Source organism: Apium graveolens, chromosome 9 (genome assembly GCF_009905375.1).
Source record: "Apium graveolens cultivar Ventura chromosome 9, ASM990537v1, whole genome shotgun sequence".
Classification (NCBI taxonomy): Eukaryota; Viridiplantae; Streptophyta; class Magnoliopsida; order Apiales; family Apiaceae; genus Apium; species Apium graveolens.
The window spans coordinates 253,942,153-253,954,263 of record NC_133655.1 but is presented as its reverse complement, the minus strand read 5'-3'; the positions used below and the strand labels follow the sequence as shown (position 1 = coordinate 253,954,263).

At 36.9% G+C, this 12,111-nt stretch overlaps 1 protein-coding gene across 2 annotated transcripts; it reads left to right on the top strand.

Moving 5' to 3' along the window:
- Window positions 1-562: 562 nt before the first annotated feature.
- On the top strand, window positions 563-4,785 carry LOC141686799 (transcription factor UNE12-like). Of its 2 annotated transcripts, none has more exons than XM_074491880.1 (6): window positions 563-992; window positions 1,125-1,244; window positions 2,566-2,631; window positions 2,813-2,878; window positions 3,928-4,005; window positions 4,067-4,785. In XM_074491880.1, the coding sequence occupies exons 1-6, from the start codon at window positions 744-746 to the stop codon at window positions 4,313-4,315; spliced, it is 828 nt and encodes a 275-aa protein (XP_074347981.1). In that variant the 5' UTR covers window positions 563-743; the 3' UTR covers window positions 4,316-4,785. The 2 variants fall into 2 exon arrangements, with proteins under 2 accessions (XP_074347981.1, XP_074347982.1); XM_074491881.1 differs by having other exon boundaries at window positions 565-992; window positions 4,085-4,785.
- Window positions 4,786-12,111: the final 7,326 nt, after the last annotated feature.

Sequence of the window (12,111 nt, the reverse complement as noted above, 5' to 3'; positions counted from 1 at the left end):
TCATCATTGTAGAATACAATTACCGCAATAAAGTATAATAGTAATACTCACATTTTATAATGAAACATTGCGACAATCCGCGGTAAAACATTCTCAAATTTATTATTTTTTTTAGTTTTAATTCCAATTCTCATATTGGCTTGGAATAATCTGCCAAGAACAAATGGCCAAGGTAAAACTAAATTTAAAATTAAGATAGTCACGGCTTAATAATTGGCTAGTCAAATGAAGAATCTGGTGACCGCTAGTCCATAACATTGTACAAACAAGAAACAACACAACAAGTCAACAATTCCCTGACCAAATTAAAATAAAACAACACAACAAACTCAGTAAATAAGAGCTAAATATACCCTGCCCTGACTTGAAAATTTGACTACATAGTACTGAGTATTAACGATTCAATACTACAAGTCTAATACTACTCAAGACGACGTTTTGATTGAGGTCAGCATCGCATCATCGAACGTCAACAAGGGCATATTCGTAAAAAACACGAGTAAGGAGTTTTATGTCAAAAAATAAAGTTACGTTTTCAAGTAGAAAACCAGCATTCCGCTTTTTCTGGGGTACAAATAACCATCACCATCTCTTCCCGTCTCTCTCGCACTCACTACTAGAAATCTCTCTCTCTCTCTCTGTCTGTGAGTGTACATACAGCTTAGGCGTATGTTTGCGCAGTCAAATTGCACTAAACGAACCGATATAAATACACAATTTAAACGGCCGGAAAAGTTCACGCCATGGATAACCATGCCGGTGACGGAACTTCCGACGACTTCTTCGACCAAATCCTATGGTTTCCACCTTACACCGGAGCCGTTCCCAATTTGGCGGGAAACGAATCATCACCATCGCCGGCGATGTTGCAGCTCAATTCCGGTGGCAACGGTGGGTTTGAGTTTCCATTAGGGTCAATGCATGCATCGGGAAGTGTAAAAACATTTCCTGATCATGTTGTTGATACTCGTCTCTCTTCAACTATCAAGTCTGTAAGTATATTATTACATCATAATAATATTCACGTGTCTGTGTTATTTTTATTACAAGTGTTTTTGTACTATGTTAATTTTCTGTTAACAAATTTTTATTGTCTGAACTATTCGAGTCTTAATATGTTGTAGGGTTTCCAAGGCCAGTCAATGCATAAACCAATTTTAAGAACCACAAATCCACCTGCTGTTATTCAAAAGAAGAGGGCAAAGCGAGGCCAAGCTACTGATCCACACAGTATTGCTGAGAGGGTATTATTTATTTTTTCCTTAACTTTTTTTTTCTCGCGGCATACACTATTAATGTTAATTTGTTACTACTAATATGGGATGCTAAAGTTTTTTTAAAAAATTTGGTGTAGCTACTCTTTGTTATCTTCTTTAACAAGGGGACATAAGTAACTCTTAGGTGCTTGCTAAATTTAATATATGTAGATAAATTCAATCTTTGCTGATCTTAGTGCCCTTTTATCAATTCTACCCAAAGACCTTTTGATTTTTTAATCTGAACTACAATCTTACCTCCTGAATCATTATTTGAAAGAATTATCCCTAATTAAGTATATATCTGCTTCTTGATCAAATATCTAAAACATCTTCCGGTAAGTTGCAAACTTGCGCATTCGCATCCTATTAAATCTTAGTAACATCATCAATCTTGTTGTAAGGGTTCTCTATGTTTCCATATTGTAGAAATAAGTGCAGCCTGCTTGAAAACACTTCCATTTTTCAAAGTATGGGCGGCCTGTTTCTGTTTGATTGAAAGCAGCTATACTTCTTTTGACACTTCTAGCCTACACTTTGTTTTCTTCATTGTTGAAGGAACTAGGAAACAAATGATCAATGATCACTTAGGAAGTGACATTTCCCCATCCCAAAGTTTTTTTATGTTTTGTTTCCATATAATAAAACAAAAATAATCGTATGAACAAAGCATCATTAAAATTAAAGAGTATATAGGTGGTTCATCTCATCACTAAGACAACTTTCTTAAGATTGGGACCATTCCCAAAGTGTTTGAAAAAAGGCACCTAATTTTGTGGTCTTTCTGCCCAGTTTTTTGTGTCATCTGTTTGTACACTTTTAAGTCCACATTATCCAAGTAACTGTAATTTCCACGAGTCTAAGACATTTTCTAGAGATCAATTTGTTCAAGAGTTTAACTCTATAAAAGGGTTAAGTATGATATTCAGTTGTAGAAGGTGATACAGTAAATCTTAACCTATTAGATATATATCTGGAGTGCTGTTGTTTGGCTATTAATATTCATCCATAATATTACCTTGTAGGAATTTATTTATGAAGCTTAATTCTACAAAGATCGAGCAGTGTATACACTGAATACAAATAATTTTTTTACAAATATTAACTTATTAAGCTTAAGTTTCCAATAAGCTTCCGTGTTTTACATATTTTCGTAAAATTATATGTAAATACAAATTTAAACCAAATATTATATGTATGTTTGTAAAATTATGCAAAAAACATAATGTACTTTAGGTATATTATCTCCTTGAACCTTCATTACACATCCACAATAGTATCATGACTTCTATTGATTCTGTTGTTGCAGTTACGCAGGGAGAGGATTGCAGAAAGAATTAGGGCATTGCAAAAATTGGTTCCAAATGTAAATAAGGTTCGGACTCCGGACCTGGTCTCTTTAGACTTTCGTGGTCGTTTTTAACTCTCCCTAGAATTCTAAATGAACTACGTGATGACCCCTTAATGAGTACACACTCGTCTGTGTTATGTGATTGTTGTTCATCTATTTTTTTGTGGTTAACTTTTTAGCACGATTGATTTTTTTTTTTTTGCAGACCGATAGAGCTACCATGCTTGATGAGATTGTGGATTACGTTAAGTTCCTAAGGCTTCAAGTAAAGGTAAAATAGTCCACCACTCTTTTTAGTGAGGAGCTATTGTAGTATTTTGTCGTTTGTTAAGTATGCTAGATTAACGCATACACATGTATTGCAGCTCAGCTGGTAGTTGGGTGTTGTATTTGATCAGGAGATCAGAGTTCGATGTTGCACTGCTCCATCTATTACTAATTTTATTAATTTCTGACTCATGTTCTCTTTCTTTTTTTAATTTTTTCCTCTTAATATTCTTCCATATGATCCTTTTACCCGGCTTTTTTTACAAATCTAAAAGAGTTTTACATTTTTGTTTAGTAAGTTTGGTTGTTAATAACCGAAAAACCTGAGTAGAATTTTTAAAAAAAATCTTAAATTTTATTATTTTGTAATATAGTTTTTCATTAATGTTATTATCATATATTCCGGACCCCCCTGAAAAAAATTTCTGTGTCGGCCACTAGTTGATAGTATAAGAATGGTTTGTCTCTGTCTTCTATGATTTAGATGCAGAAAAATTTATACATGCTCAAAAACTTGTATATAGTTAGTTCTTGCTATGCATTACACAACTATTGTAACAAACTAATAATTTGATGTAGCACAGTAGCACAATAATTTTAGCTCCAATGTTCCACCAGAAACCTAACTCGGACCTCATCAACTTCAGGCTACTATCATTTAGTAATAATTTATCTCTGGAAATGGTTCATTGTTGATTATAAATATTTTTGTTTTGTTAGAGTATCGACTGATTTAGTGATTATGTCTTGAATGTGGCCATTATTCATCTTCATGTTTGTATCGATGTCTATACGAAAGGTCACTGGTTGGTCCTTATAAATTTTAATTGATTTAAGTTTTTATATTAAAACTGTTGAACTGCTGGTTTCCTAAATGGCAAATGACATGGAGTAATATAAGTTCTCTGCAAGTGATTCTGAGCATCTTGCTTCGAGGGACTGTTTTGCTGAATGACTAAAACAGAGATGGTTTTTTGCTCTTGATGAATTGCTATATAGATGACTTTCATTGCTTAAATAGACATAGATTGACTTGGCTCATTTACTTTACAGGTGTTGAGCATGAGTAGACTAGGCGGTGCTGGTGCCGTAGCACCACTTGTGACTGAGATCCCTATCTCTTCAATTGAGGTAACAAGATGTTTGAATTGCAGCAGAAGAAAACTGTATATTTACTTTCTTTTGTCAACAGTTGAAGATTTGTGTGCAGGAAGAAGGCGGTGAAGATCAAAGAAATCAATCACCATGGGAGAAATGGTCAGATGATGGCACAGAACAACAAGTAGCTAAGCTCATGGAAGAAAATGTTGGAGCTGCTATGCAGCTTCTTCAATCCAAGGCACTATGCATTATGCCTATCTCCCTTGCTTCAGTAATCTACCCCACGCACCCTTCAGAATCCACCACTCTCATCAACCCCAAAAGCGATCATCCTTCTTGAACCTCAAATGTCAATATCTCTTTGATCGTATGAATAAAAGCTGTATTTACCTACTACTTACCAGTCCAACTCTGGCTTTTTAGACACTCTTTTAGTCGTCATCACATCATGTTCCTTTCACCATCACTTCGACTTTAATCAGGTTTGAGGTTTTGTTGCTATGCCTACAATAATTCAACCCCACCCTACCCTAATTGCCAGATTCAAATATCTTTTAATTTTCAAAGCTTTCTTAAAAGGTTCTACTTTTAGTTTCAACAGTGGGCGTAGTGGGAAGTGACAATGCACTTTGATAGTGGAAGAAGTAGCTCCTATTTTTCTACTTAGTGGATAGTTGGGTCCTTTTTTAAGTCGTAAATTATTATGTATTACATGTTTATGTAATTGCGATAGTGTTTCGAACCATATGTAACAAGGACTGATGGATTGTAGTTTTGTCCACGAAAGCTGAAGGCTGAAGGTGCACCGGATATACATGTCAATACAATCTGCGATTAATACATATAAATTAAATAAGTGTGTGCGTGAGTAAACGAAATCAAATAGAGAAACAAAGGATATAAATAAAGGGAGATCCTGAAACTGTCTCCTTAAAGCTATTTCGCCTCTCACCGTATATGCGAGTCGATAGCCTCCCAGGATAAAACGAGATACTAGTATAAGTGATAGATCGAATATACTCTTAGCGAACTTGAACTAAGCCCGAGAACTATTACCGGAATATTGGAAAAATTTAAGACTAAAGAGACCGAGAATGAAAGAGATGACTCTTATTTCCTCGACTTAATAAAACTGATGCCCTAAGACTCTATTTATAAAGAGAGGCTTGAAATGACTTGTTTTTCTTTTCGATGTGGTACATGGTATTTATAAGAAAAACTAAGGAATAGGTTTGTGCTACTCTCGATGTGGTACAGAACCACTTTTCATATTAAAAGGTAAAACTTTGGAACATCAGTTCTCATTCACCTTTTACTCATTTTGAGCGTGTAAATATGTGTTGGAATCCCCTCGAAGAGGAGAATACGTTCCAATAAATACACACCGCTAACACATAATGTGTCTCACTCGTATAGAGTCTCAAAATGATTCACAACTTAGTCTAAAATACTAAGTTTGTCCAACAATCCCCAACAAATGAGACTGATGGTACAGTAGCACGCACCACATAGACAGACAGACGCGGAGCTTGACTTGGTGATAGTTCCGGCGGTCAGATTTAGCATACGATAGGTAGAGAATGCTCCTTGAACCTTCGCTCGAATAAGTATATCGACTTTACTGGTAGACAGTATGACGCGATGTCCTTGAACTGTTCGACCGTTTGTGTAAACGATGACATACTCATCACTATATCTTTCCTGACTCATTCAGTTCTCATGATTATGTCCATTTTGGCCATGGAACATCGTCCTGGTTCTGCAGGAGTTTTTAAAGAATTGTACCTCGCAATTCTCCTTTGAAGCGACCCCACTTCTCTCCCACATAGGTGATCTTTATCTTATAGAGTAACCCGCGTTTACTCAACTGAATTTCATGCGTTCACTCCTGAACTCCATGTATTCATCAAAGATCATTAAAAGCTCAAAACTTAACCTCGTACCTTACGGGTCTCACTGTTTCCTCATCATAGGAACATGCCAGGGGTTACCCCACAGTGATTTGGTCATCATAATTTAGTTGTCCCATTGAACCAAGTTCTTGGGATCTCCAGTCAGCAATGGTTGGGTGTCCACCATGATGTCGTTAAGCAATAGGCTTAAGGCCCATCCCTCTCGATGATTTCATAACCACCTCTCTTGATAACCCTTTGGTTAGTGGATCTGCGATATTATCTTTTGACGGTATATAGTCAATAGTGATAATTCCGGTTGAGATCAATTGTCTAATGGAACTGTGTCGTCGTCGTATATGACGAGACATTCCATTATACATCGTGCTCTGTGCTCTGCCAATAGTAGATTGACTATCATAGTGAATTCCTATTGCAGTTACAGGCTTTGGCCATCTTGGAATATCCTCCAGAAACTGACGTAGATATTCAGCCTCTTCGGCGCATTTATCTAGTGCCACAAACTCAGCTTCCATCGTGGAATGAGTTATCACCGTTTGTTTTAAGAATTTTCATGATATTACCGCTCCAACTAATGTAAACACATAGCCACTCGTAGACTTAAGTGCTTTCTTGCTAGATATCCAGTTTGCGTCAGTATATCCTTCTAATACTGCTGGGTATCTTTCATAGTGTAGTCCATAGTCTCGAGTTCCCCTTAAGTACCTTAGTACCCTTATGATCGCTTTCCAGTGATCAGCTCCCGGATTACTCGTAAACCTACTCAACTTGCTAATTGAGTATGCAATGTCTGGTCTTGTACAACTCATGAGGTACATCAGACTACCAATTATCCTCGAGTATTCCAATTGGTAAACAGCTACACCTTTGTTCTTGGATAGGTGCAAAGTCATATCCACAGGTGTCCTAGCTTTCTCAAAGTCATCCTTAAGAAACTTCTCAATGATCTTGTCAACATAATGTGGTTGACTTAATGCGAGACCCTCTGATGTTCTAGAAATTTGAATTCCCAGAATTACATTTGCTAGTCCCATGTCTTTCATGTCGAATCTTGATTTCAACATATCCTTGGTAGATTTGATCACTTTATCATTGCTTCCGGCAATAAGTAGATCATCTACATATAGTGTCATCATGACATAGCCACTCTCGTTATCCTTGTAATAGGCACAACTATCACATTCATTAATTTTGAAGTCATTGGCCAGCACGACCTCATCAAATTTTTCATGCCATTTCATAGGCGCTTGATTCAAACCATACAATGATTTCACCAATCTACAGACTTTCCTTTCTTGTCCTGGGACAACAAACCCTTCGGGTTGTTTCATATAGATTTCCTCATCTATGTCTCCATTTAGGAAAGCTGTTTTCACATCTATTTGATGTACAATTAGATTACGCATTGCAGCAATAGCAAACATCATCCTTATGGACGTTATTCTCGTTACAGGAGAGTATGTATCAAAGTAATCAAGGCCTTTTTGTTGCTTGTATCCTTTAATCACAAGTCTGGCCTTATACTTATCAATAGTGCCATCAGTTTTCAACTTCTTCTTGAAAACTCACTTGCTACCTAATGGTTTGCAACCAGTTGACAAGTCCACTAATTCCCAAGTATGATTCTGTATAATTGAATCAACTTCATTCTTGATGGCCTCTTTCCACATAGGCCCATCAGGTGAGGTAACCGCCTCCTTATAGGTTTTTGGGTCACCTTCTTCGAGCAAATAGGTCATAAAATCAGACCCATAGAATTTCTCCGTTCGTTGTCTTTTGCTCCTTCTCACTACCCCCATATTTTCGTCTTCACTTTCATCACTCTCAATATCATCATCTACAGACTCATGAGATCGTTTAGACGTCGTAGGTTGTTGGTTTCCTGGATTACAGGGAAATATCATCTCAAAGAATGAGGCATTCCTTGATTCCATAATGGTATTCTTTTGAATATCAGGAATCTTGGATTCATGAACAAGAAACCGATATGCAGTACTGTGTGGAGGATATCCGATGAAGATACAATCCACAGTCTTAATACCTATCTTCACCTTCTTCGGTGTAGGGATCAGTACCTTTGCAAGGCACCCCCACACTTTCAGGTGTTGGTAACTTGGTTTCTTTTTCTTCCACATTTTATAAGGACTTACATCCTTATTCTTGCGCATCGTAATATTTAAAATATTATTTGCGCTTAAGATGGCTTCTCCCCACATCGATTGTGGAAGCCCAGAGCTTAACAACATCGCATTCAGCATCTCTTTCAGATTGCGATTCTTCCTTTCAGCCACACCATTTGACTGAGGGGAGTATGGTGCAGTGACCTCATGGATTATACCATGTTGTGAACAGAATTCCCCAAATGGTTCAACATATTCACCTCCACGATCACTTCGTATCGTTTGATTTTCTCAGTCTGTTGTGTCTCAACTTCTTCCTTATAGATTTTAAATTTATCTATAGTTTCGTCTTTGTTTTTCAACAAATATACATAGCACTATTTTGTACAATCATCAATGAATGTAATAAAATACTTGTAACCTCCTCTTGTTGGAGCGAATTTTAAATCACATATGTCGCTACGTATTAGGTCTAGCACTTTGGTGTTCCTTTCCACACGTTTAAATGATGATCTCGTTAATTTTGCCTCAACACAAGTCTCACACTTATGTTTTGAATCGATAGTAAGTTTAGGTATGTATTCTTTTGCACTTAAACGTCGTAAAGTGTCATAATTTACATGTCCCAATCTAGCATGCCATAAATTAGGAGACTCAAGAAAGTAAGCAGAAGAATTCTTCATTTCATTATCGTCCTTAACGGACATTACATTGAGCTTAAAAAGCCCATCGGTTAAATAATCCTTGCCTACAAACATACCACTCTTAGACAAAATAACTTTATCTGACTCTATTACAATGCGAAAGCCATGCTTACTCAACAGAGAACCAGATACAAGGTTCTTGCGAATATCAAGCACATAAAGTACATTCTTCAAAGTCAGATTCTTCTCAGAGGTCATCTTCAGGATCACCGGCCTTCACCCTCAATGGTAGAAGTTGCTGAATTCCCCATGTACAGCTTCTCACCAGCATTGGAAGCTTTGAGGCTAGAGAAAATCGCCTTGTCTGAGCAAACATGCTTAGTAGCACCAGTATCAATCCACCATTCACGTGGATTAAAACCGACCAGGTTCACTTCAGAGACCGTAGCACAGAGGTCTATATTACCCATCTCCTTGGAGATATTCTCTACCATGTTTGCTTCTTTCTTCTTGTTGGGCTTCTTGGACTTCTTGCAGTCAGAAGACCTATGACCAACTTTATCACAGTTGTAGCACTTCCCCTGAAATTTTGACTTTGAAATCCCTCCTTTGGGTGCCAGCTTTGCCCCTTTACCAGAATTAGTCTTCTTGGGCTTGGAGCTTTGAGCATGCTCCACCATGTTGCCTTCTTAGTGGCAACATTAACTTTCTTCTCGGACCCTCTGTTATCTTCTTCAATACGAAGTCTAACAATAAGATCCTCCATAGACATCTCATTTCGCTTGTGCTTAAGGTAGTTCTTGAAATCTTTCCATCGAAGTGAAAGCCTTTCAATAACAGCAGCAACTTGGAAAGACTCACTTATGACCATTCCCTCAACATTAATGTCATGAATGATCACCTGCAGTTCCTGTACCTGACTGACCACAGTCTTAGAGTCTGTCATCTTATAATCAAGAAAGCGGCCAACAATCCACTTCTTTGTCCCAGCGTCCTTGGTTTTATACTTATGGTCAAGTGACTCCCACAAGACCTTAACTGTTGGCTTCGCGCTGTATACGTTATACAACGAGTCAGACAAACAATTTAGCACATAGTTCCGACAGACGTAGTCGGAGTGCTTCCAAGCATCAGCAACATACACAGTCTGCATGTTACTCTCAGCAGTGAGCAACGGTGGTTCTTCCTTAAGGAAGCGATCCATATGCAACGTGGTCAGATAAAAGTACAACTTTTGTTGCCAACGTTTGAAGTTTGTTCCGTTGAACTTCTTAAGTTTTTCAGCATGTGTAGCAGGCACAGTTGGCATAAAGGTGCAGCAGGCACCACAGGTGGAACAGATGGTATGTGCGTCTGTACTACAAGTGTATGCACACCAGTAGGTACCGCAGGTATGATCGGATGAGTGAATCCCGTCGATATCTGTCCAAGAGGAACACTAAACTGTCCAATGACAGTGTGTCCCACAGGCACATGTCCCGAAGGCACATGTCCAACAGGTGTTTGACCCCCATCAGATCGTACGATCTGTGCGTTAGGGTTAATCGGTTGCTGATGAACCCCATCAGATGCAGTGATCTGTGCGTTGGGATCGGCCGTCATGTTCATCGGATCGTTCACAGTTTGGTTCTCCATCGGTCTGTTACTCAACAAAACAAGCAGATATAGATGTATCAGTCACAGATGTATATAAAAAAATAGCTTTAAGATTGTGAATACAATCTGCGATTAATACATATAAATCAAATAAGTGTGTGTGTGAGTAAACGAAATCAAACAGAGAAAGAAAGGATATAAACAAAGGGAGATCCTCGAGTCCAGTTGAAACTGTCTCCTTAAAGCTATTTCGCCTCTCACCGTATGTGCGAGTCGATAGCCTCCCAGGATAAAACGAGATACTAGTATAATCGATAGATCGAATATACTCTCAGGGAACTTGAACTAAGCCCGAGAACTATCACCGGAATATTGGAAAAATTTAAGACTAAAGAGACCGAGAATGAAAGAGATGACTCTTATTTCCTCAACTTAATAAAACTGATGCCCTAAGACTCTATTTATAAAGAGAGGCTTGAAATGACTTGTTTTTCTTTTCGATATGGTACATGGTATTTATAAGAAAAACTAAGGAATAGGTTTGTGCTACTCTCGATGTGGTACAGAACCACTTTTCATATTAAAAGGTAAAACTTTGGAACATCAGTTCTCATTCACCTTTTACTCATTTTGAGCGTGTAAATATGCGTTGGAATCCCCTCGAAGAGGAGAATACGTTCCAATAAATACACACCACCAACACATAATGTGTCTCACTCATATAGAGTCTCAAAATGATTCACAACTTAGTCTAAAATACTAAGTTTGTCCAACAATATATAACAGTGTCATTTGCATATCTAGGAAAAGAAATAAACATGATACTCTTTGGTTGATAGATTATCTTTTTCATTTACTGGAACATGAACATCGTTAAATTTCAGTGAATATACACAGTATATTTGAGTTCAGTGTGTCATTATGGATAGAGGTATACAATTGCAGAAGAAATAATTTGTTTCCCAGATTTTATGGTTACATGATAAATAAGTTGTTTCTCAGGTTTTATGATTATATGTTAAGTTGAAATTACTTGTTATTAAGGTTGTAACTAGGTAACACAGTATGTAATCCGGAGATACTAAAATTTTACCATTTTATATCGTACACGTAAATATGATAGAAAAGTTTTTATTTTTTTTACTCGACGTAGAAGATTTTATTTCAAAGATAAATTATTCAAAATACAATTATAAACTTTACCTCGACATCATTCCCACTCAAACTTGATGCAGATGCCCTAGCTAAGTTATGAGCTGCCATTAGCAGACCGTTTTATGAAAAATAAATTAACATTGTTTCGACTCCGAAGAAGCTCACGACACTCTTCAATAATCAACCCCACATGCGAAGATATTGACATATTACTTTTAATTAAATTTGTCAATGTATCGGGTTTGGATCAGATCAACCTAAATCCATATTTATATTTATTTATTTTCAGATTCAAATTGGATCGGTCCCAGATTTTTTATAAACCGATCCATATCCGAATTCGTTCGGATCACGGATTTCAGAACAGATATCGCTTCATTTATAAATACCTATTTTTTACTGTAACTTAAGACAAAAGCTATTATAAATCGGAAACATATCAAAAATTAATCATACCATTGAATTGGAGAGTATTTGATTCGAACAATGAAAAGAAATTGATACATCGAAGTAGAACTGTTATGTGAATTGAGACCGGAGGTGATATGCGGCACTAAAAAGTTAAAACAACCGGGTTATAATATAGCAATGGACTAGACTTTAGAGACCGGAGTGAATGAAATATAAACAATGGGTCGTGATAATAAAAAATTATAATATATATATATATATATATATTTATAAATAATTATATACTAGTACATATTT

Coding starts and splice junctions, on each gene's coding strand:
- LOC141686799 (XM_074491880.1), top strand. CDS start 744: ATGGATAACCATGCCGGTGACGGAACTTCCGACGACTTCTTCGACCAA. Junction 993..1,124: donor TCTCTTCAACTATCAAGTCT/GTAAGTATATTA, acceptor AATATGTTGTAG/GGTTTCCAAGGCCAGTCAAT. Junction 2,632..2,812: donor TGGTTCCAAATGTAAATAAG/GTTCGGACTCCG, acceptor TTTTTTTTGCAG/ACCGATAGAGCTACCATGCT.